Below are 26849 nucleotides of genomic sequence, written 5' to 3'. Positions count from 1 at the left end.
ATTTAATTTCTCTTTTCCCACTCTTCAACAATGATGATTCCTATGGGAAATAATGATCAGCTCACACTTTTAAAAAAATGTACACAGGACACTCAGGGCTTTAGTTCTAAAAGACATGACCCAATCTTCTATAACCAGCTCACAAAGTTAATGAGGCTAAGATTAACATTTATTTCCTCTTTCTTTTAAAGTATTAGTTAAAACTTTAAAAAAGAAAGCTTGCAGGCATAATTCCTAGTGTCCCTTCAGTTTGCGCTCTAAATGCAAACAAAGCATTGTAGATGCTCTTCTTTGATCTGCCAATGCACATATGAGTTATAGCTTTTTACACGAGGGTGTTAATTTCTGCTGATACCAGACTTATATGAAAGGAGTCACTCAGACCAAGTTATTTATTCATTGCAATTCAATCTCCTTCTAAGTAGTCCTTCTGAGCATTTCACTGTCTAATTTGAGCTCTAACTGAGCTCAATCCTTCAATTTCATCATAAGTATTGTCTGTGCATTTAGGACAACTAGAAGCAGTTATGGTATGTATGGGTTTATCTGTTTGATCAGAATCTTCCCCAGTGGTAGATGAATGTACCAAGACTCTCACCTGCTTTCTTACCAGCTATATTTTATGGTGTTGATTTCCTTTTACTATTGATTGTCTTAAATTACTTAGACCAGGGTTTATTACAACTGAAGGGTCTAAAAGCCACAAGTATGTATAAGTAAAGAACAGACTGCAAGGGGAGAGTGTAGATGGATCAGGAGAAGTGGCAGAAGGGATAACAGGACTTACCTGAGCAATTTTACTTTTAATGACAATAACCAAAAGACCTTGTCTGTTATTTTCAATTCAGTATCTTCACTTAACATCATGCTGATTTCACAGTAAGTTCTTGATAAATAGATGTTGAATGAATGAACGAAGGGTACACATTCTCCAGTAGTAACAGGGAGAAGGGTGAAATTCAACTTAGTTCATACTTGGTTGGGATTCAGTCACTCCTCTTTTCCTTCAACATCTGATTCAGTTGAGAAATAAACTCAGAAATGACAGTAGGATTCATATCTTCTTTTATACTTGATAAAGCTAGATAAAGAACATACGATTTTGAGCTGGTTATGAAGTGGACCACCTTCATGATTTCTGGCCTGAACTCATCACCCCACACTCAAACAGAGCATGTGGGTAGCCTAAGGTATAAATTACCACAGGAAAAATTAAGAGCGAGGAGTAATGAACAGAGGACAGAGAAGACTACCAGGAAACTCAAGAGAAAGAGGCCAGATGGCCTATGTAGGGACATACATACTGTTTTCTAATCTCCCCAACCAAAAGGGTATATGAGAGAGGGCAGAGATGGGAAATAGGAAGGGTATGGATCCCTGTCCCTTTTGATAAGGAATGAGTTAGGAAAAAACAGTTAATCTTGAGATTCATAATCTACTGGGATTGAGCATTTGTTGAGAAGTTAATATGTCCTAGTAGCTATTACCACTAATCAGCCCGACTCAGACTAGCTATAGAGTAACTTCTGTTATTTCTAGTTTACAGATGAGGATGCTCAGGCACAGAGAAGTGTAGCACTACACTGTAGTACTGTCCTCCCCATTGTTCATCGATTTGTTTCAGAGGGCCCAGTAACGTCTCCATTGTGAGACTTGTTGTTACTGTGTTTGGCATATCGAATGCGTCATGGGGAGCTTGCCAGGCTCTGCCATGTAGGTGAAATACTCTTGGTAGCTTGCCGGGCTCTCTGAGAGGGGCAGAGGAATCGAACCCCGGGTTGACTGCATGCAAGGCAAACACCCTACACAGAGAGGTATAGTGAATGGTTTAAGATTACACAGTTAATGAAATGACAGATCTAGGTCTCAGTCCTTGACAGTGATTCATCAGCCTGTGCCCTTAATTACAATGAGTGCTTACCTGTCCTTTGTTATGTCAGTCTGAATCAAAGATGAGGAATACTTTCTAGTCATAACCTGTTTGCACCTCAGATCATCTATAATAAAAGTACTGGAGTCCTTGGAGAGCCAGTTGCTTGCTCTGCTCAGAGTTAGCCTGACAACTGAGTGGTGGCTCTAGTGGTGAACACTACCTACCCATGGTGACAATACCCATGATGGTGAATAGAAAGCCTACCCCCAAAACAGCTAAAATTTTCTGGAGAAAACTTCCAAAACATACCAGAGATACATTTCTATGCCTGGTATGCCTCTGTACATCATATTCAAGTTAGTCAGAGAACACCTTCACTCATATTTTCCCTGTCTGAAATAACAGAAAATAAAAGCCAAAATAGGGACTGGAATGATTGCACAGCGGGTAGGTCGTTTGCCTTGCACGCGGCTGACCTGGGTTCAAGTCTCAGCGTCCCATATAGTTCCCCAAGCACTGCCAGGAGTGATTCCTGAGTGTATGAACCAGGAGTAACCCCTGTGCATTGCTGGGTGTGACCCAAAAAGCAAAAAAAAAAAGGTAACTGAGCTTTTAAACTTTTGATTAGAGAACCATTTATTTGAAACAAAGTGAACAACCATCATCCCATTTGAGGGCAGCCGTTTACTTCCAATATCATTTAGAACTCATCATTCAGTAACATTAAGATATCCCCCTTTAGGTGTTAGGTGAGCACCTCTAATGACCATCAGTACCTATGAGCTAAACGTTATTTTTCCCACCGGAAGACACAAAAGGGGTATTTTAAAGCCCCTGACCTGCAAGGAAATAGCTTGCAAAGCTAAAATATGGTGATAAGAGGTTTTATACATTAGTGTTGCCTTACAAAAATAAATAATCAGAAATCATCTCTCAAATGCAGAATCACCAAGTCGTGTTTGCAGAGATTCATCTGTGGAAATTTTTATCTTCTTCATAGACATTTGAGACACCCCAAGGTTTTGATTGGTCAAGATGAATAGGACTAATGATCCCTTGGAAATTCAAAGGCTTAGTATTAATTACTTCTCAACATCTGGCTGTATTTATGGTATACTGCTACTGGGAATAAGAAGCTGAGGAAGGAAATTGCTGATTTAGAAGGGTCCCTGAGCAGTTTCTCCTCCTTTCCCAGAGTAGTCACTAAGGAAGGAGACAGGGTAGGAAAGTGCAACTCCGAGAGACCTCACTGGAAGCCAGGGCTGGTTCCTCTTACAGCAAGTTAGACGTTTGGTCCTCGTGGTACAGCTTCTGTCTTCCAAGTAAATTACTTGTCAAGATTTCAACCCCAAGAGATTGTTGGAATGAATTACTAGGCAGTAGCATACTTCCTGAACTACTTCTACAGAATGCCTCAGCGTTCAGAGCAGGACCCGCCTTAGAATTTTTGCATTGATGGAAATGTTACTTCGCTATCCATTACAGTAGCTGCTAGCCCCATATGGCTAAGGATTTGAAATGTGGCTAGTGTTACTGAGAAAACTGAGTTGTAAATTTTTGTTTGTAGTCCATCTAGCTTTCAAAGGGCATTGAGGATTAGGAGCTCTCATACAGGACACCTCAATCCTGTGCAACTAAAACAGGCTTCTGAATATACCAGATTGATGTATTTCTGGATTGTCTGATCTCTTAGACTGAAGGAAAGGATAAATAATGTCCTTTTATTTTCATCAGAAGACACTTGCTCGTGCTTTGGGTAAGTGAGTCTCTGAAGCACATCTGGGGGTCTTGGCAGGCGGGGGTTACTGAGAAATTCAGGCAAAATTCCCTACCCATCCGGAGGGCATTTGTTCATCCTCTTCCCTGAACTGCAGACTTATAAGTGTTTTCCAGCTCCACTTGTATGTCAAATGGGCATCTCAAAGCCAGTGTATTATATTAGCATTAAATCAAAATTTCTGCGTCTGGTGTTAGTTAATTTGAATACTAAGAGTCCAAGCTTGGAGTGCAACTATACCACACTCATGCTGAGTGTCTGAAGGCATTTGTTCAGGTAATTCTGCTTGCTAGGAATACTCTACACTTGGCTCCATTTCATTCCTTCCACCTGTGTAGTCTCTCCTCTCCACCTTACACATATGGCCTTTTCATTGCATTTTTTTCTTTTCTTTTTTTTTTTTTTCGTTTTCACATAGGGGCCTTACTTCTCCTTTCTTCACCAAGTCATCTTCTAAGGTTGTGAAAATGTAAATGAACATGTTTCTGAAAAAATAATTGATTGTGTACTTGATTTTTAAAGGGACTTGATTGCTACTTAAATTTTTACTTAAATTTTTCTTGGTTTGCATGTAATACAGTGGTGTTCCTTAAAAACATTGCTGTGGTGAGGAATGACCAAGGAATCTATCACTGGCTCTAGAAGTCACTATTCTCCCGTTGTTCATCGATTTTCTCGGGTGGGCCCAGTAATGTCTCCATCAAGAGACTTTGTTGTTACTGTGTTCGGCAGCTTGCCAGGCTCTCCTATGGGGGTGAGATATCTCTGTAGCTTGCCGGGCTCTCTGAGAGGGGGCAGAGGAATTGAACTCGGGTCAGCCATGTTGACTGTGTGCAAGGCAAACGCCCACCCGCTGTGCTATCGCTCCAGCCCCTGGCTCCAGAAATAAAGTTCTCATTAATTAACAGAATTAGGATATTGACACAAATGCCATTTTTATCACTTTTTATATCTGAGAATAATGGGAAAACTTTGTGTACATTGTGTCCTGTACTCATTTCTAAGTGTGTCTCCATTTCTATGAAATATTCTCTGCTTTAAGATAGGTCACTGTGTTCCATTTATTTTTATGTATACATCTAACAAAACTGTTCATTTTCAGACTAAAGGCTTTTGTTTTTATTTCTTAATAATTGTTATCATAGAGTAGACCAATTAATTTTATATCAATGAAAATGTCAGCTATCGCTCTGAGCGATAGCACAGCGGGTAGGGTGTTTGTACGCTGCTGACCCGAGTTTGATTCCTCAGTACCTCTTGGAGAGCCAAGCAAGCTACTGAGAGTATCCTACCCACATGGCAGAGCCTGGCGAGCTCCCTATGGTGGCGTATTCGATATGCCAAAAACAGTAAAAACAAATCTCACAATGGAGATGTTACTGGTGCCCGCTCGAGCAAATCAATTGACAATGAGAGGACAGTGCTACAGTGACAGAAAATGTCAGAATTCCTCCAGCGTCTTAAAAGGAGAGAGAGGGATTTCATTTAAAATAATATAATGATTCTAAAGCAATTTGTAGTCTTTGCAATTAAACCCAGTCACTTTATTTTATTAAGTTTTTTCTGGGGTAAAAAAAGGTAAAAGAGTAAAAGGAAGAAGCACACCTCCATTAGTTTTGTGATTTTTGTTTTGGGTGGGGGGTTGCTTAGCAAACATTATTGAAGAAAATTTTATCTGCTACTCAAATTTAAGGCCAGGAGTAGTCTTGATGAAGTAGCATATTCTGTAATGACAAAGAAAGTATCAGTGTAGCCTTCAAACGTATGTATGTAATCTTTGTTGAACCTCATGACCAATCCTGATGGTTTTTATCCTTCCTAGAAACCAGGAAAAGCATTCTTTCTTAGAATATCAAATTCTTTAGATACTGGAATTATATTTGAAGATGCTTTTATGAGTGGATGCAGTTATAGTCTTATTTCCCAAACTTGACCCTCCCCAGAAGTGTTGATGTTTTTATTGTAGATGGTGTTATTGCTCATCAACTATTGAAGCTAGGTATATGGAGTTATATTGGTTTGATTTTTTTGGTTTGGGGGCCACACCCAGCAGTGCTCAGGGCATACTCCTGGCGCTTCTCTTAGAGATGACTCCAGCAGGGGCCGGGAGACCATATTTGGTGCTGAGTATTGAGTCGGCAGTGATCTGGATCACTGTGCACAAGGCAAGCTTCCTTCCCACTGTACTATCTCACCAGCCTCCTGAAGTTGCCTTGCTCTACCAATTTTACCTCCCAGACAGATATCCTTCCAATTCAGTCTTGCTGCATCCCTACAGTAACCACCTTGTCACTCTTTGGATTCCAAAAATATCCTCCTGTCTTCTCTTCCTGCATCCACCGTTCCACAGAACAGCGCAAGTATGGTAAACTTTTAAAAAAATGCAATCTGGGCTCAACCCCTTCAGAGAAGACTGCCTTCTCTCTTGAACATGTTATTCTTCCTCTACTTTTCCTTATAATCTCTAAGTAAAACTTCTACTTCAAAATAAATAATAAAAATGCAATCTAGCCATCCCCTTCCCATGTTTAAAACTGATGCTTTTCAAATAAAACTCAAAAATCTTGAACTCATTTACAAAGTTCTCTGTTACCTAGCAACTTCCGGCCTTTCTAACTTTGAAAAGAACCAGACTCTTGAGGATTGAGCTCACTGGCATGAGGGGATACCCCTAACAGAACAGCCCTAGAATTTCTGTATGTTTTCTGAAGGAAACCCAGGGATTGGAGTAATATCAAGTCTTCTGGGATCTGATGTTCTTTTCTTTCTAATGCACCATCCTCATTACACAACTGCTATTGAAGCCTTTGCCTATTTCTTTGCATCTGCAGTCCAGCTGGGAAGCAAGTGGAAAGGGAAAGAAATGGTAGCACCTCCCTTTGGAGAATATTTTTCAAAGTTGTCCCCATTACTCCCATGGCTTCCCATTGTTCAGAACTTAATGGCATCATCATTTCAAGCTGTAAAGAAGAATTTGCTGGGTGTCCATGTGCCATGCAAAAATCCAGAAGATTATTGTTGAGTGAAGAAAGAGACACTTGGGACACTAAGCAAAAGGCTTATCTTGTGAAGTAGAATGTAAGTTAAGTCAAGAGAGCCCGTCAAGCTATCGAGAGTATCTCGCCCACACAGCAAAGCCTGGCAAGCTCCCCGTGACGTATTCGATACGCCAAACACAGTAACAAGTCTCACAATGTTACTGGCCTGCTCGAGCAAATCGGTGAACAGCAGGAAGACAGTGACAGTGACAGTGATCTAGTATAGAGAAATCAGAAGGCGACATACATTAAGTGAGGTGACACAAATACTAGAGAACACTTTAAATTATTTGCAGTAACAGGAATAGAAAGGAATAGAAGATTGATATTTTATATATTATGCTTTGCAATACAGTTTGACTTTTTTCATGAATGTGTTTATATTGATAACATACATTTGAAATAGTTCATTAGATCATGTACACTAATAGTGCTACAATAAAAGTTGTAGGTAAGTTTTCCCTGTACAGCTCTTAAACTTGTATCTTATTCCCCATCTTTCCCTCCTCTGAGTCTGGTAATTTTTGCAAAGGTGATATTTTCTGCATGACTACCATCAAAGGGTGAAAGATCATTGGAACTAGTGTAAGACATTTGGCAATAGGCCGTGTCCTCTGTTTTTCTCATTTAGGATACCTGAAATATAAAGTATTGAGGTGGTAATAGAGGTTTTGATTTAGACATTTTGTCATTTTGTCTTATTTTCCTGATCTAAACTGATTTATGATAAGTCCATCCAGGAATTATTTTTTTATTAACAACAGTGCTTCTTTACATATTAAGCATTTTATGGGAAAATGGACACCATAAACAAAGATTTCATTGTAGCACTGTAGCACTGCCCTCCCGTTGTTCATCGATTTGCTCAAGCGGGCATCAGTAACATCACCATTGTGAGACTTGTTATGGTTTTTGGCATATCACATATGTCATGGGTGGCTTGCCAGGCTTTGCCGTGTAGGCAAAATACTCTCAGTAGTTTGCTGGGCTCTCTGAGAGGGGTGGAGGAATCGAACCCCAGGTCAGCTGTGTGCAAGACAAATACCCTATCCACTATGCCATCACTCTGGCCCCGTAAATGAAGATTACTCAACTGAAATATGCAGATAGGTGAGACCTTGAATATGGAGAAAGTAAATGGAACCTGAGACTGTGGACACTTAAGAAAATTGGACCTCCAACTCCTTGCTTATCAAAGAAGTCAAACAAAACTTTTCATGTAAATAAAATAAAATATTGTCAGGCTTCTCTGTCGTTCTTTTCATGAGAATTGCATCAGATCTTGCCATTGCAAGCCTTTAATGACCTCTTGAAAAAATAAATATTTAGGCCAAAAGGAATTGTTGCTAATGAGAGACATAGGTCTGAAAAGGAAAACAATCACTGTACTTGTATTAAATCACATTTACTTTCTCAGATCTGTCATGTCATTACGTGACTCTGATCCTTACATAAGTTAATTAGGAGCGTGAGTTCAGGCTGCCATGAGAATAGGAGGGCAGAATGAAAGGGAGGGCAGAATGAAAGTCTGCAAGTTCCTTGTATATATAGACAGAGATGAACCCTATTAAGGATCTAATTCTAGAAGAAGCTCTTGACATTGATCATTTGTGAAAGGAAGATTTTTATTCTCACCTACATATGTGGGTTTTGTACACACAGACCTTAAGCATTGGTACATCTGATCATCCGCTTGTGGAATTACTAACACCAAGCCACTTTGAAAAAGCAGACAAGGTTATTAACTTCGGCAGGAAATGAAAATTTGGCCTTAATATACATGTGAAATTGAATTGTCTGTAGCACAAAGCTTTGGAGATTACCCATGCAAAATGAGAAAACTATCTAAATTTAAAATTGTCCTCAGTACAGTGAAAAGTAATTTTGCAGGCTACGTTTTTACTGCATTGAAATCCATGAAGAGATTGGCTCTATTAATTTAGATTTAAACAGACACTCTGTATCGTCTAAAAATGGTAAATGAGATGGAAAATGTACTTTAAGGGAAGAAATGAGTTTCTGGAAATGCTGCAGGCTCCCAACTCCACATCTTCGAATCTGCCCTCAGACCCGTTGGCTTCAGAGGAAAGAATATTCTGCTGGGACAGGCATTCGAAATAAGCACACACAGAGCAGTGACATAGAGCATTCTTCAAGAGTCGGGTAAGAAGTAAAATGAGAAAGGCGTAAAGTCAAAATTATTTTCAGCTTTTACATTGCTATTCCTAAAAGCGCTGGGTCCTTGGCAGAGCAAAAAGAATGAGGAAGTAAATATATTTCTTAGCTATCAACTAACTTCATAGTTTTGTTTCATTTTATAATCTTGCCTTGTGTATTGGTAAGGTTAAGGGATTTAGTTTCCTATATAACCATAATTTATCTTCTGTATAAATAGAAATTGAATTTTTTATTCTATAACCTTTGACTTTACTTTTTAGCTCATGAAAACAAACATCTTTATTGCAAAATAGATTATCATTTGTTTAATAGTTATTTATTTAGAACATCGCTGATGGCCTAAGATTTAACCATGAAGAAAAATACAGAACCAGACTATGAGGATTAATAATAAGCTTGGATTTTATGGAAGGTCTTCGAGTTCTTATTATTTAAAGGTGTAATGATGAACAAACTGCAAACAGGTTCTTGATTCTATCTGGTTCTTAGAACTGTTTAGTAATAAAGCTAAGCGATAAAACTGAGACTTGAACTAAGATCTTTAAACTCCCTGGCAATTTTCATGTTTGCTGCGGCTTATCAGAAATCAAAACTGCTGAGTGGGCAGCTGTTAACTTACAGTTCACTACCCTTGCCTCATTTTTCCATTATCTTCTCTCGGTTTCCAGGTATTTCGCTGCTTTACCTACATCTCTATGATCTGTTCGGGGACCCTGCCTACCTCCAGATGGCACACGGCTATGTGAAGCAAAGTCTGAACTGTTTGACCAAACATTCCATCACTTTCCTCTGCGGGGACGCAGGGCCCCTGGCCGTGGCTGCTGTGGTGTATCACAAGATGAACCAGGAGAAGGAGGTGGAAGGCTGCATCGCCAGGTAGCTTCTGAGGCTTGGGTAGACAGCATTTTGCATTCATTCTGGGTGTCTTAGCAGGAGACCATATGTTGTTAGTGGATTTTCTCTGAGCGATAAATCATAACACTGTCATTAGATCAATTCTTACATTAGTGCCGTGCTGTAGTTCAGGAACAACCATTGTAATCACTCTTTTAAAGAGTGACATTGACAGCTTCCAGATCAAACCATCACTAGATCAGTCTTATAAATGAGAACAAAAGCCTGACCATGTGACTCCTTATCCAAGCACTATCCAAGATCAGTGATTCAAAAACATGCAATTCACTCCCAGCAGTGCTCTGGAAAATGCTCTTTAGGGACCACAGGACTCGAAACTGCTCTTTGGGTGGTAAATTATATACAAATCCAGATCTTTATTTTTTCATTTAAATGAGGGCAGCCCACTAGAAGCTGGTGAATGAGGAAGAATCACTTACCTGTGCTACTAATAAGCTGTACTTACTGTCATGCTAGTATATTGAACCCTCTTTCAGGAGCCTACACAGCAAGCTATCTGGCTAGTACCACCACATGCAGTACCACGCATGTGGGAAATTCCAGCAAATGGTTTTTGATTTGTTTCTACTATACTGGTATAATTACTGGGCTGGAGCGATAGCACAGCGGTAGGGCGTTTGCCTTGCACGCAGCCAACATGGCCGACCCGAGTTCGATTCCTCCGCCCCTCTCAGAGAGCCGGGCAAGCTACTGAGAGTATCTCGCCCGCACGCCAGAGCCTGGCAAGTTCCCTGTGACGTATTCGATATGCCAAACACAGTAACAACAAAGTCTCCAATGGAGACGTTACTGGGCCCGCTCGAGCAAATCGATGATCAACGGGAGGGCCTTACTTACTTACTTATACTGGTATAATTGTTAACAATTGGGCCAGAGGGATAATATAGTGGTTAAGGCACTTGCTTGCACATAGCTGACCTGAGTTCTATTCCCAGCACTATAGGGTCCCTGGAGACTGCCATAGTGACCTCTGGGTGCAGAGCCAGGAATAGCCTCAAAACAGACAAACAAAAGTGTTAAAATCAAGGAACTTATACTTGATACACATCAATATCACCCAATGGCTTTGAGGTTCACTCTTGATTTGTACATTCTGTGAACCTGGACAAACATATGGTGATGTGTATCTTAATATCACTGTAGTACCATAGAGAGTAATTTGAAAATCTGTGCTCTGCCTAATCCCTGGAAACCACAACTTTTTGCTTGGTTATATTTATCTCCATAGTTTTTCCTTTACTCAGAATGTGATACTGTTAAAATCATAAAAGGCTTCTTTTAGATTGGTTTATTTCATTTAGTAGTATGCATTTGGGGTTCTTAGTTTTCTTTTTATGACTTGATAGCTCATTTATTTTTAGCATTTAAATAATTGTTTGATGGCTGGAGAAATAGTACAGCGAGCAGGGTACTTGCCTTACATGTGGCCCACCAGGCTTCAGTCCCCAGCCCCACATGGGGTCCCTCAGGGCACTCTCAGGAGTAGGCCCTGAGACCCATCAGATGTGGCCCCCCCAAAACAAAATAAAATTAAAATAATAATGTGTCATTGTCTGAATGTAGCTTCATCTAGTAATCCAATCACCCATTTAAGGACATCTCACTTGCTCCCAAGTTTGAGTGGGTTTTTTATATGGATCTAAGTTTTCAGCTCCTTTGAGTAAGAATAAAGAACGTGACTGGGGCAGTAAGTACCAAAGGGGCAGGCAGTACCGGGAGTGGGGGCGGGGGGGGGCAGAGGAAGGGAGGGAGGGAGGGAGGGAAGGAGGGAAGGAGGGAAGGAGGAAGGGAGGGAAGGAAGGAAGGAAGGAAGGAAGGAAGGAAGGAAGGAAGGAAGGAAGGAAGGAAGGAAAAGAAAACATATTACTACTATATTTAAAGGGGAAAAAAAACTATGATATCCATTCAAGGTTGGAAAGTATTTAATACAAATATTGTCACCAAGCTTGATCAACATGGTCAGTAAAATAAGCAGTGATTTTCCCCCCTTCTCTCCCCCAACCAAAAAACTAGTTAGCGTAGTTTTTGTTCCATAATAGTTAACTTGTATTAAACAAGCTGTTGCAGAAACCTCTCCCGACTCAACTAAATTTGAAAGGCAGAATTTCTTTTTTTTTGATTGCCACCTTTTCTCAGGAATTAAGGCACATGCCTGTCTACAGCTGACCCTGGCTGAGTCCTTGGTACCACGTTGCCCCTCCAGCATCACTAGGTGTGGCTCTGGGGCTCCAGCCCACCTCCACCCCAATCACCGCCAGAGTGGCCCAGGTTAGCCCCTCCAGGCCCGTCCTGAAGCCCCAGACCCTCACATTGAACCTGTGTCCTGGTTGCGAGGATTGAGGGACCCTGGGCCTCCCAAGCACATTTTAGAGGCATCCTGCATCCCCCCCAACCCCCACAGAATGCCAGCCTTTCTCAAAATATGTAGAGCAAAATAGTAATAGTTTGCTATTCATAGGTGGTAAGCGAAAATAAGACGTATTTTTACAGATTAGGGAAATACTAATCAAAAAGTTAAATTTGACCCTTTATTGACCCTTTAACGGAGTCTTGAATGGCTTATACACATTCAGGGAATTCCAGTGTGTCTCGGGAGCAGGTTCTGCCAAGCTCTCTGCGTAGACACAACTCCTTTCCCTCATGATATCTTAGGACATTTTGCTTTAAGAAATACTTTTGGGGTAAAGGTAAAAAGGTAAAGGCCCTCCCGTTGATCGTCGATTTGCTCGAGCGGGCCCAGTAACGTCTCCATTGGAGACTTTGTTGTTACTGTGTCTGGCATATCGAATACTCTCGGTAGCTTGCCAGGCTCTCCAAGAGGGGCAGAGGAATCGAACTCGGGTCGGCCATGTTGGCCGCGTGCAAGGCAAACGCCCTACCCGCTGTGCTATCGCTCCAGCTTTAAGAAATACTTTTGGGGAAGTAATGGCATATTGGTTAATTTTAAAATGCTCTAAGAGTAGGGGCTAGAGGGCTAGGACAGCAGTTACGGGGTGTCCCTTGCACACCGTCGACTCAGGTTCAATCCCCGGCAGCCCATACCCCACGCCGCCAGGAGTGATTCCTGAATGCAGAGCCAGGAGTAAACTCTGAGCACTGGTGGATGTGGCCCCAAAAAAACAAAACAAAAATTCAGATAAACTAAAACTTCTCTCTTTTTTGATGCTGTTTTGTCATTTATATTTTATATCCCGTTTAACCATTTGTATGCTTTGTAAATAATACTTAGAGCCATTAGACTTGTTAGGATTCAAAATACAGAATGTGAGACCTGAGGGATACGTAGAGGGTTTGTAAGGCACTTGTCCTGCACACAGCCCATCTGGGTTTGATCCCCAACACTCCATTTGAGGAGCACTGCCAGGAGTGATTCCTGAGTGCAGTCAGAAGTAAACCCTGAGCACAGCTGACTATAGCCCCCAAACAAATAAGTGAGCATCACGGATCACAGTCCTCCCGTTGTTCATCGATTTGCTCGAGCGGGCTCAGTAACGTCTCCATCATAAGACTTGTTGTTACTGTGTTTGGCATATCGAATACGTCATGGGGAGCTTGCCAGGCTCTGGCGTGCGGACGAGATACTCTCGGTAGCTTGCCGGGCTCTCTGAGAGGGGCGGAGGAATCGAACTCGGGTCGGCCATGTTGGCTGTGTGCAAGGCAAACACCCTACCACTGTGCTATCACTCCAGCCCATAAGTGAGCATATGATGGGAAAATATACTGTAGCTGCAGCAGTGATTTTTTTTTTCAGATTTCTGAAATTCATGGAAGAACAGAAAGTAAATTATTTTCCCATCTATTTTAAGGGAAAAGTTTGTGTCATTTCAATGTCAGGAAAGTTGAAATTATTTGATAAGTTATTGGATAAATCCACTTGTGTGTTTCATTTTTTTAGGGATCTTTTCCTCCTATCTTCCTTAGAAGGATATGACAGATTCAGATCTTCTGTTTGTTGTATGCACTGCCAACATAACATGCCAGCTTACTTTTCCAATGTTTTCTTGATGCAATGGTCTTCCAAAATTACAGTTTTGAGTTTTAGAAAGAAAAATATTCCTGTGGGATCTTCAAATGTTTGATTCTTAGACAAAGACACCTATGTTTCTCCAAAGAAGGGCGGGGAGGGGGGAGAATAAAGGAGAGGGGTGTGTGTGTGTGTGTGTGTGTGTGTGTGTGTGTGTGTGTTCCAGTTCAAAATGGGTGAGGAAGGGGAGTAAATAGAGGAGTAAATAGCACAGTATCTGTCTACTCTGATTTATGCCATCTCGATATCACCCTTCCTTATACATAGAAACAGTTGGTGTCACTATACAAATAGCATTGCCAGTTTCATGCCCAGTTAAGTGACTAGCCTAACACATATGGTGTTGTGTGCCAGTATTTCAAATGAATTTTGACTTGCTATTCCGAAAGTGTGTACCCTGTCTGCTAGGCTACCAAATGTAACCTGCCCACACGGCAGAGTCTGGCAAACTCCCCGTGGCATACCCAATATGCCCAATACCAGTAACAGTGAAGGGTCTCATTCTCTTAACCCTGAAAGAGCCTTGAAAGTGGCACTTTTTAGAATCTCAGGGGTAGGATGAAGGAGACGTTACTGGTGCCTGCTCGAGGCAATCAACGAACAACAGGATGATCGTGATCGTGCTTTGTAGGGCAATGGGTGAAAAAATGAATACTTCCTAACTAGTTGCAAATCTTTCAATGTTAACGAAGCACCCAAGCAACACACTGGAGAAATATCACTGTCAGTGGAACAGAATTTTCCTGTTTTTATTCTTCCTTCAGTAATATTTCAGTGACTTGGTTTTTCTAAAGATTGCTATTAGTATTTATATCAACCTATCAACACAAATGAAGTTGCTGCAGTGAGCTTCAGGATTGGGACTTTTTGAAAACATTTTGATCTATAAATGCTGTCATTTCCTTATCTTGAGAATGTAGCTAGCAAAATAGGCATTTATAAGACCTATCTTTAGTAATCATTATAGCTGGAGTGATAGCACAGCCGTACGGTGTTTGCCTTGCACGCAGCCGGCCTGGCCCATCCAGATTCGATTCCTCTGCCCCTCTCACAGAGCCCAGCAAGCTACTGAGAGTTTTCTCGCCCACAGGGCAAAGCCTGGCAAGCTACCCGTGATGTATTCGATATGCCAAACACAGTAACAACAAATCTCACAATGGAGACCTTACTAGGCCCACTCAAGCAAATCGATGAATAATGGGAGGACAGTGCTACAGTGCTACAGACCAAAGCAAAGAGTTTCAAAAGCTTCACAAAAAGAAAAGGGGGCGGGGGGGGGGGAGTTGCTCTTTTACTTATCCTAAACTGTAAAATAGCATTTTAACCAGATGCTCTGAGAAATACCTTGTTTTCCAGTATTTGAAAGGCATTGCTACCTACTTTCAACTTTGCAAATGCAAATAATTTGACTGCATTGGAATAGTGATAACATATTGCCACCTAGTGGTCATGCAGGCGATAATGTTGGCAAATAAAGAATAAAGTATTGTGTGTTAACTCCATTATTGGAGTTAATGCAATAAGTTTTCTAAGTAACTTTGATTAGTGTTTAAAAAGTCACAGTAATTTCCCTTTTTGTCTGGTTCTTTCAGTCTCCTTTATAAAAGTTTTAAATAAAAAGTGCTTTTTTATGCTTAAGTGATACCCAGTTTATTCATTTATTTTATTTTATTTTTCATTTATTTTAAATGATAATACATTCTTACCAAAATTGAGGCGTTTATTCTCTTTACTGCAACATTTGAGATCATGTTTGCTAAATTTATTGTTATTAAGGTTTCAATATTGAGCTTCCAGTTTTAGCATGAGAAAACAATTGGAGTTTTCTTATTAAATGTTTTAATGTCTTATAAACTATTAGGACACATGAATGCATATGTCTGTGAATGTGTAGGCACACAAATAATGCAGTATTGATGTCGGAAAAGAGGGGACTATAATTCTATCACTCAGATAACCCTGTTGACATTGCAAGGTACAACAAGAAAATTAACAGCATCCTCTGACTGCTGTGTCTCTTCCTCTGATAACCACTGTGCCTTGTAAATTTAATGCCTATGTTTGTAGAAGAAAGAAAAAGTATGGGCCAGTCTTTGCATATTTAACCAATTTGATTGAGGTGCCTCCATTTGTTAAGGTATAGCAAGAAAAAAAACATGTTAGCTTTGTTAGTAACAGCAAATAGTCATGCTTTTCCAAAACACTCTTTTAAGCTATAGGGTAAGTTCCCTAAAGAACTCTCGTAACTCTCTAGGTCTTTATTTCATCACTGTAGCATTTCTTCCTACATTGATTAGCAAGTCTTCTGGTGTCGCTTTGATGTTTATTTGAAGTGACAAGTACCTCTAAACCTTGATTTCTGGTTAGAGTGCTTCAGATATAACCAATCACAATACAAGTGTGTTTTTGATACTAAAAATGCTTCTTAACCATTACATGTACAAGCTTTGTTTCTATTTAACCACTTTAAAAATACATTTTCATACAGACAACTTAAGGAAATTTCTAAATCAGAAGGGATCACTTATTTTATAGGTGAGACTTTTTTTTTTGTAGGAGTACAGCTATTTATTCAGCCACTGATTAGCTGATTGAACTGGGCATGAACTCCACCTTAATTTTTTTTTATTTTCATATTTTAGGTGAGAAATTTTTTAAACAAGCTACCTGATGACAAAGCCATTATGTTAGGGTTATAGCCTCTCTCGATGCTGGAGGGTGGCAGATATTTTGGTGGAGACATGTGGGGTTGGAATGTCCTGTGCATAAAACACTATCATTAGCAATAGCACAGCGCCTGAAATTTTAAAAATTTAATTAACAGTAGGGCTGGAGCGATAGCACAGCAGGTAGGGCATCTGCCTTGCATGCGGCCAACATGGCCGACCCGAATTCGATTCCTCCACCCCTCTCGGAGAGCCCGGCAAGCTACCGAGAGTATTCGATATGCCAGACACAGTAACAACAAAGTCTCCAATGGAGACATTACTGGGCCCACTCGAGCAAATCGATGATCAACGGGAGGGCCTTTACTTTTAATTAACAGTAGTGTCTTCTCATACTGTTTTCCCAGAAAGTCGTTTTTCCCCAAAATAGCATAGCTCTTCTCTCATGCTTTTCAGGATATAATTTTGTTATTTGATAAATTTTCTAACAATTATTATATCATTCTAGTAGTTTAATTTACACCGTGTTGAATTTGCAGGATCACTTAGGAACAATTGAGATGATTCCAGGAGAGCAAAAACATATTGGCAGAATTCAGGCCGGAGCCATCCATGATAGATAGCTTTTCCCTTGGGGCGAGTGGGGGAGGGGGGAGGCGCTTGCTGCTTGGGCCCAGTGTGCTGGTGGACCACCAGGTCCACAACTGTCAGTAGTGCTTGGGAGGGTGGGAGCAGGGCTGGGGGTGGAGGGCAGTCATGAAGTGGTAGGGATCAAACCCGAGGCTTAGCTTGAACCCTTTGAGCTATTGCCCCTGGTCTGGGGTAGCTTTTCTAAGCTCAGCTCCCTTCGTCTGTGAACTGCACCCACCTTGTGGTGGTGGCGGTTCCCCAGGACAGTTGCTTTGGGGGTTTCTAGAAAGAAATCCTGATTTCTCACCTGGTCAGGGGCCTCCTGTGACTATCCCTGCCAGAGTAGCGGAGCCATGGAGTATCACAGCTCCAGTGACCGCGAGGAACGGTCTGTCCCGCAAAGAGTGGCCATCTGGGGGCTCATGCTGTGTCCTTGAGATTGTGTGTGGCCTACGCAGAGGGAGCCGTGCAAGATGAATGAGATGTTTCTCTGATGTTAGGAGTTCCGTGGGTCATTCTTAAGACAGATGTGACATGATTCATAGGGAGCTGTCTCTCTCAGCCCCTTGCTGCCCTCTTCCAGACTTTGAGCTCTATTGAGTTCAGCTGAGGGGGATACCAAGTGGGATATATGGTCAGGCCACCTGGAGTCTGTTGGCACTTCACTACCCTTGTGCTGTGGTTAGCACACTTAATATCAAATATAGAATTACAAAGAGAAATCAAACCATATCCAAATATTTATATTATACCAAGATAAATTTAACATAATAATACAAAATAAAAGTGTTATATATTTATATAAAGTGCTTGAGTGCTTGTGTTTTTTAATGTAGCATTTCTTTAATATATGCCACTACCCAGTTCCTTTCAAATTAACTCTAGACATGTATTTTTATTCCCAGGCTAATGCACCTAAGTAAGATTGATCCCCATGCTCCAAATGAAATGCTTTATGGACGAATGGGCTACATCTATGCTCTTCTCTTTGTGAATAAGAACTTTGGTGAGGAAAAGATTCCTCAAAGCCATATTCAGCAGGTACCATGTTTCATCTTCTAAGGATCCCACAAACTATCCTTTTAAAGTTTTATTCTTCAGTTAGCATATCCCGAGTAGAGCAAAGATATATTTTGACCTCTGAAGGTCAAGCACGATCAAAGAATCAGCATTTGCACACTCCAGAAATGTTGGAGAACATTGTGGAGACTCAGTAAGAAGTGCAGCCTGGTGAGGCTGTACGGGCATTTTCAGATGCTAGGTACCAGCTTCCATCTCCCTGGGGCAGGCTTCTCCTCGGGGCCCTGAGGATCAGAGGCTTTCCTTTCACAGGTTGATTCCTGTAAAACCTAGAGAAAATAGTTGTAAGACCTTCCATGATTTCCTTTTTAAAACAAAATATCTTCACATCTACTTCACTGAGTGCAGAATTTGGTGGAAATAGGTGGCCCCTTTATATAACAAGCTGAACTCTTTCCTAGACCTTGTATCTAATGCGCCCTCTTCTCTGGTATCACTTTGCAGAACGTTTCTTATCCTATTCAAATTCTCTTGCTATTTTTGGTTGCTTTTCGTTCTGTAGATTTCTGAAGCAGTCTTAACCTCTGGAGAAACTCTGTCTAAAAAAAAAGGCTTTGCATCAAAGACTCCACTGATGTATGAATGGTATCGAGAATATTATGTGGGGGCTGCTCACGGCCTGTCGGGAATTTATTATTTCCTGATGCAGGTAAGAGGTGATGGCTGTAGGAGTATGGAACATGCATTCTGCCTGTACTCTCTCAGACACTCCAACTCTTCTCCTTTCTTTCATTTTGTCAGACCACTGTATCACTCTTAGTATCACAACTGGCCTAAACAGTCAAGGATAATATTTGCCACCAATGTGCATTCTTAAGTATATGAACAGAAAATGTCTCTGTGCTTTGATATGATATTTGATTTTTCAGTAACCTTACCTGCCTGCATAGTAGCCACTTGAATGGACTAAAGTGTTTTGACCTGTACTTATGTATAAAGGGCCTTCTGTTTTTCTCTCCTCTCCCAGCAGATACATTGAATTAAGAATATTATTCATTGTAAAGTGCAACCCAATGAAACAAATTCCAGGAGTAATTCCAAAATCAATAGAAAACAAATGAGCATAGGTTGCCTCCAGCTCTCTTAGAGAGCAGAGCTGAGTCCTTTTCAATGGATTTTGTGTAATTTACCTGAAAAAAAAAATGCTGAATATGCTACGCCCTGATAGTTCTTAGGATCTAATAGTATTGGGAGACATTAGCCAAAGTAGAATAGATGAAGGACAAATAGAATTTACTGCAAGCAGCGAGGAGGGGAGATCAGGAAAACTCATGAGAGCATCATTTCTGGGGGGGGGGGGGGGGCGGGGGGCAGAGGGGTGGCACTTTCAGATAAGAATAAGAATTTGTGGTCGAAGGAAATATATTTTTTAATGCCAGCAGAAGTATTTCCTTTGCCTTCCCAATGTGCAGAGTGGCATGGAGAAAAATGTTGCCTTAATATGTTCAAAATGAGGGTTTGGCTATACATCCTGCTAGCTGGCTGAATAGGTGGCTATAATGCAAAACCAGTGCCAGAGCTGCCGCCGTCCTATAACTAAACAATGACGAGGAAGCTGGAAGAACCAAGGTTATTACTGCATTCGAATGCAAAGTCACATTTTGAGTGCGCCTGGCAGTAAGAGACTAACTTCTATTTATTCTTCACTTCTCAATTAAGAATTTTATCATTAGGGTTTGAAAATTTAGATTAGATTTCTTGATTTTTTTTTCTGGCACAGTTCCTTATTGGCTCTCTATATCCAGAAGTAAATATAGATCCTTAAGCATGCAGTAAAGGAGGCTCATGTTTTCTGAAGTGCCAGGGTGAGTTGGAGCTGACATCTCAGCAACTGGAGGCCGCTTGACCTTTTCCTGAAGTCGATGAGCATCAGGCATCTCCCCTCGGCCTCCATTTCAGTGACTATTAAAATTCCATAAAATCAACTATTCCATTTTCTCTTGGCAGCTTACTATCAATATTAAATAATTTACTTCTTTACCCAAAAACCTGTTCTCTTTTAAGTGCCTATGTGGCTATCTAAAATGAACCATTCTACATTGTAGGCTGTGTAGGCTGCATTGTAATATTTCTGCAGGCTTGTATAGAACCCACGCATTCGACCCTCTGATTTTACACTGAGTTTACTCAGTACTCTAAAGAATACTATAGAATAAGTAATATAGAATGTGATATTACTTCATTCTATATTACTCACTATTCTATATAGAAGTAATTCAGACTGGAGCGATAGCACAGCGGGTAGGGTGGTTGCCTTGCACGCGGCCAACCCGGGTTCGATTCCTCCGTCCCTCTCGGAGAGCCCAGCAAGCTACCGAGAGTATCTCACCTGCAGGAAGAGCCTGGCAAGCTCCCCATGGCATATTCAATGTGCCAAAAACAGTAACAAGATGTCTCACCGTGGAGACATTACTGGTGCCTGCTCAAGCGAATTGATGAACAATGGGACAACAGGACAGGACATTGAAGTAATTCTATACAGAATAATTCTATATAGAAGTAATGTGGCTTCTATATGCCCCATAGAAAACTTAGTTGTCGTTTCATGATCTCTGAGAGCTTTCTGAGTATTTCCTGTTTCCAAACTCCCTGCTGTCAGGTCAGTATCCTGCCTGGCCAGTCCCCCCTTGCACTGCACACCCCAACCCCAACACGCCTCCCAGTGCCAGCACAACAGCACTTTGAATTTGATACTGAAAGAAATGAGCACTGCATGCAATTAAGAATAGATCACAAACTGAGCAACTAAAATGTTCTATGAAAAATGGAGGCTGTTACATGCCCTCTAGTCAATGTGTCTATAATTGTGTCCTGTTGTATCAGAACAATCAAGTTCTCCTGTGAGCTGTCTCTTCAGCTGGAAACTCCTACCGTCTGCTCCATGTTTTCATGCAAATTGTGCTGATTGTCTCATACACATTTTTCTAGCCTTTCAAGTACGCTGAAAGTACTGAGACCTTAGGAAATTCTTAGACTCACATTCTCTCAAGCATTAACTTAAGAAGATCAGAGGCATGTTGGTAGCAATAAATACTTTGAAATTATAGAGACATAAAGCCCCAATAGTTACCTTGTAGCCTAAGTTTTAGTTCCACTAAGTGAGAAAACAAGTGGGTATAATCCAAAGCCTCTTAGGACTTCCATTTCCTCTTGGTTCTATTTTCTTACTGGTTTAACATTCATGCCTGTGTGTGTTTAGCACAGCTAATCGTTGTATTTCTCATTTTTAGCCCAGCCTCCGCGTGAGCCATGGGAAATTATATACTTTGGTCAAACCCAGTGTAGACTATGTCTGCCAGCTGAAATTCCCGTCTGGCAATTACCCTCCATGTGTGGGTGATACTCAAGATCTGCTGGTTCACTGGTGCCATGGCTGTCCGGGGGTAATCTACATGCTCATCCAGGCATATAAGGTACTGTGAATTTTCTCATTTGAGAAATACGTTGGAAAGTATGAAATTGTCTGATTTAAAATTAGTTTTATACATACTCCTTACAGGGAGAATAGATAGCTCACTCTATTTAGTGGATTATATTCCATTTTCAGACTATTCTTCATAAACGTTGTTTCAGAGAATATGAGGTTGCTTCACATATAACGTGAATAACCAAGGTTATAGATAAGCCTCAGTGACAGATCCAAAGCAACTATATCAGAAATTCAATTGAAAATAGAATGGGGGGCAGAGATAGCAGAGTGGTTAGAGCACATGCCAGGCACCCAGTTAAAATGAATTTGAACCCCAGGTGGAGGCCTTAAGCCCTCAGGCATCACAGGGTGTGGCTGTTGAAGCCTCCGAGCACTGTGTGTGTGTGTGTGTGTGTGTGTGTGGCCGTGGTGTTCCCATGATGCGCTAGTACTGAAATGCTGGCTTGGCTAAGTATCATTTCAGCCCCTTGAGCACCATGTAGAAGCTACATACCAAGTTCAATAAATAAAAAAAATACTTTTTACCCCTCAGGCATTGCTGGAGGGACTGGGAATGGTATAGCTGCCACACGGAACAGGGGCCATTCCTTGAAAAGTTAAGCTTAGAATTAATATGTGACCCAGCAATTCCATGTCTTGGTATCTACCCAAAAGAATTTGAAAACGATTCAAGCAGAGTCTTACCTATCAGAGTTCCACAGCAACATTATTTACAATAACCAAAAGACAGAAGGAATCCAAATGTCTGTTAGAGGCTAATAGGATAGCAAAAGTGATATCTTTATGGGATGGGAGAATATTCTGCCATAAGGGAAACGAACTTCTGACATGCTACAATATTCATGAACCCTGAAAACATTCTGCCTAGCAAAATAGGCAAATTGCAAAAGGAAAAACAAACAAGTACTTACGTTGCCTCTTATGTGACAATACCTACATTAGGCAACTTCATGGAAACAGAGTAGAAGTTATCACAGTCTGGAATGGCGTGGGGGCAGTTGTGAGTTAGGAATTACTAAGGATACAGAGTTTGGGGGTTGGAAGCAGGCAAATGTTGGCTAAATAGATTTTTTTTAAATGGCTATATAGCCTTGTGAGTATAAATAATGCACTGGATTGCACACTTAAACTGATCATTTATAATGTGGATATCTTCGTTTATTAAAAAAAAGGTTTCGGGGCCGGAGCAATAGCACAGTGGGTAGGCCATTTGCCCTGCACGTGGCCAACCCAGGTTCGATCTCCGGCATCCCATATGGTCCCCCAAGCACCGCCAGGAGTAATTCCTGAGTGCAAAGCCAGGAGTAACCCCTGAGCATTGCTGGGTGTGACCCAAAAAGCAAAATAAATAAATAAATAAATAATTTTTTTTTAAAAAGTGTCAATGTCTCTTCTGAAAAAAACAACAACAACACAGGGGAAAAGGCTCTTTAAGGGACAAAGATCAATGTAAATCAAAATGTCTCTGTCGTTGGTGCCAGATCTACATGTTAAAAGTGAATTGACTATAAGCAAGCACTATAAATCATCACAGTCCTTATGCTTTTAGTATATCAGAATTTACATTTCAAAACTGCCTTATTCTACTGTGAAGAATTCTTAGTTTGCGCTGAGAAATTAGAAGCATCTACTCACTTGAACACTATTTCTCAAGTCTTATCAAGATACAAGAGGTTATAAAACGTTGTACAGATTTATTTCTATTTTTTATGACAAAGTGTTATTTCACAGTTGAGTTTGTATATTTAAAACAAATTCTTTTACAGCACTTATAGAAACTTCCTCATAGTAAAGGGCATCATTGTTGCCTAGAAGGCAGCATGTTTTCTTTGGAAAATCAGTATTGATAACAGCAAGTTGGAAGGAAAATAATGCTATTTTGTCAGTAATATTCACAGTCCCAACACACACAGTGTCAAGGCAGAGACAAGGACAAACCTGGTCTGGATTCAGTTCTTACACAGAAAAGGCAGAGCTAGTGAATTTTTGTAATTTGCCCAGTTTGGATTCTCTCTCTCTCTCTCCCTCCCTCCCTCCCTCCCTCCCTCTCTCCCCCCTCTCTCCCCCCTCTCTCCCCCCTCTCTCCCCCCTCTTGCCAAACTACTTTCCCTCTCCCCTCTCCTCCTTACCAGAAGAAGTCCCGGGAAAAGTTACTTTGATAACTTTTGATACCTGTGTGCTTTGAGTCTGCAGGTGTTCAAAGAGGAACGGTACCTCGAGGATGCCTGTAAGTGTGCAGACGTGACCTGGCAGTATGGGCTGCTGAAGAAAGGGTACGGGCTGTGCCACGGTGCGGCTGGGAATGCCTACGCCTTCCTTGCACTGTACAACTTCACACAGGATGTCAAATATCTGTACAGGGCCTGTAAGGTAGGAGTCAGACTGACGAAAGGGAAGCACTCACAGAAGGTTACCGAAAAACCTCTAGTTAACTTGATTGAATCTATGTAGTCTCAACTGTGTGTCTTTAGAACAGGCACAGTTAATTAAGAAAAACTTGCCAAAGCCACGCCACTGAATTCACTTGCTTTTCAAAGTAATTCATTGTCTTCAAGAGCATCTGTGGGTGGTGGATCAGGGAAGGGAGATGTACATTTCTTCTTTTTGAATTGATAATTGTGACTTAGAAAACTCATTAAATACCCATCCCCTTCCTACTCATGTTTCTTTCTGATCATCCTTTTCTCTGTCTAGAAGGTAGATTTGGCTTTTTAGAGTAATTCTTGGCGGGGGAGAAGGGGTGCATATCAGGTAGTACTCATGACTTGCTCCTGGTCCTGTACTCAGGGGTCACCTGGATCACTTTTGGCTGGCACATGGGGTGCTTGGGAATGAACCCACATCAGCCACATGCAAGGCAAGCGCCTTACCCATTGTATGATCACTCCAGACCCTTTACAAAGTAATTCTTTGGGACAATTTCTATATATTTTGTAGCTACTTGGAAGAAATCATCACAATAACATGACTTGGTCTTTTTTTATTTTCAGTTTGCTGAATGGTGCTTAGATTATGGAGAACATGGATGCAGAACGCCAGACACCCCCTTCTCTCTTTTTGAAGGTAATTTTTTCACACTTTTTTTTTGTCATAGCATTATCTGCTTTTCTGCTTGGTAATTAATGCCTTTGACTTTGGTTAGTATTAAAAAAAACAATTAGCACATGGACTACCATAAACCTAGTAAGTAGCACTGTAGCACTGTCCTCCCTTTGTTCCTCGATTTGCTCAAGTAAGCACCAGTAATGTCTCCATTGTGAGGCTTTTTGTTACTGTTTTTGGCATATAGAATCTGCCACAGGGAGCTTGCCAGGCTCTCCTGTGCGGGCGGGATACTCTTCATGGCTTGCCGGTCTCTCTGAGAGGGACGAAGGAATCAAACCCGGGTCGGCCGTGTGCAAAGCAAACACCGTACCCACTGTGCTATCTGTGCTACTATCTGTTCTATGAGTACCTAATAAGTGCTCACGCTAATGACCTTTACTGAGACCATCAAATGTTGGACATTTTGCAGATAATGTCATTAATGATCTCAGCAAAAAATACGTATTCACACATCAAAAAGAATAAAAACTATCAGTTTTTTTGTAGATGTGAGGAAAAAGTCATCCTCATTCACTGCTGTAGTCAACTAGTCCAGACTTTATAGTAAACAATGTGACACTTCTCAAAAAACTAAGAATTGAACTCCCATATGACACAGCAATTCCACTTCTTTACACTCACCCAAAGACTCAAAAACTCTACCCAGAAAAGACATTGCTGTATGCATAGCAGCACTATTAACAATAGCCAAAATCTGGTAACAGCTTAAGTGTCCAAGAATAGACGATTAAATGAACTATGGTATATATACACATGGAATACGAATCAGCTACAAGAAAAGATGAAATCATGCAATTCATTGCCAAGAAGTTAGGAGAGGAACTGACACAGAATGATCTCTCGTGCTGGTTATACAGAAACACGAGTAGAGGGAATAGATGCACAAAGCCAGCAGAAACTGAGAACTGTCTCTAATTTCTCAACGTAGAGGAGAACAGGAAGGTGGGAGGATGGGCGGCGATTCTGGGACGATGGTAGAGTGGAACGGACACTCTGGGGGAGTGCATGGTGCTGGAATTTTATGTTGAAACCTTATCATAACAGTTTTGTAAACCACATTGCATAATTATATATATATATATCTATACATATTCACATATGTACACATAATGTATATGTTTATATGCATATGTTTGTGTATATGTATATACATATACATATACACACCTATTCCATGTGTATATGTACCACAGTCTATTTAGTCATCTGTTCTTAGAAACTTAAGCTGTTTTTCCAGATTTTAGATATCATGAATACTGTCGCTATGTACATAGGGGTACAAATATACATATATGTGTGTATATACGGATATGTCTGTACCTGTATCCAACATGAGACTGAAACTCAGATGGGTAAGTGCCCTATGCTACCATGGGGAAGGAGTTCACAGATGTTAAATGGCTGATCCTTGAACTTGCCTGCTCTCACGCTATCCTGTCTTCAGCCTGGACAGTAAGGCTGAACTCCTTGCTAGTTAAGTGATCTCCTCTTAGGTCAACCTTCAACATCAAGAAACATAGACATAGCTGATTTCATTTAAATCTTTGTTGTTCTTATCATAATGTTGCTGTTACAGTAGGAAACCACTCTATCAAAGTCTTTTGGTTTTATAATGTTTGCCTTATTCTCTTCCTCCAGGAATGGCTGGAACCATCTACTTCCTGGCTGACCTCCTTGTGCCCACGAAAGCCAAGTTCCCTGCATTTGAGCTTTAGAGGGAAAGCCCACTGCCCACCTGTAACTCACTGCATGACCCTTTCTTCTGTCAGCCGCGGGCTATGGCTCTCATTGCTTTTCAAGAAAACATAGAAACTATGTACATGACATGATTGATGGGTTTTTGTTTTTATTTTCATACTCGCCTTTCGCTCAGATGCTTTTCTTTATCATTCGCATCTGTTCGAAAATATTCAAGGAAAACTTTTCATTTTGATTTCAGTTTCTTCTTGCAAAAGGGATGAGTGCATGTACAGAATTTGGAGGTAATATAGGTATAGGCATTCTTGGAATACCTTGGAAAAAATCTTATATAAGCTTATAATTGTAATCGTTAATGATCTCAAAGTGCATATAAGAAACAAAGTGTAAAGTTAATACATGACTCTTATTAGGTATTGCTCTTTTTGTCTTATC

General features: G+C 40.8%; 1 protein-coding gene across 2 annotated transcripts in view; it reads left to right on the top strand.

Moving 5' to 3' along the window:
• LANCL1 (LanC like glutathione S-transferase 1) overlaps positions 1-26540 on the top strand; it is a 37099-nt gene extending 10559 nt beyond the window's left edge. For both annotated transcript variants that reach the window (XM_056111808.1, XM_056111807.1), the window contains exons 4-10: positions 9535-9742; positions 18007-18142; positions 18684-18830; positions 21412-21594; positions 23805-23981; positions 24602-24674; positions 26355-26540. In XM_056111808.1, coding sequence (XP_055967783.1) covers positions 9535-9742; positions 18007-18142; positions 18684-18830; positions 21412-21594; positions 23805-23981; positions 24602-24674; positions 26355-26431 — 1001 coding nt within the window. In that variant the 3' untranslated portion in view covers positions 26432-26540. The remainder of the gene's footprint in view (positions 1-9534; positions 9743-18006; positions 18143-18683; positions 18831-21411; positions 21595-23804; positions 23982-24601; positions 24675-26354) is intronic.
• The last annotated feature ends 309 nt before the right edge of the window (positions 26541-26849 follow it).

The sequence above is a fragment of the Sorex fumeus genome, unplaced genomic scaffold, assembly GCF_029834395.1.
Source record: "Sorex fumeus unplaced genomic scaffold, SorFum_2.1 ptg000014l, whole genome shotgun sequence".
In the NCBI taxonomy this organism is placed as follows: Eukaryota; Metazoa; Chordata; class Mammalia; order Eulipotyphla; family Soricidae; genus Sorex; species Sorex fumeus.
This window is presented reverse-complemented; position numbering and strand designations above follow the sequence as displayed.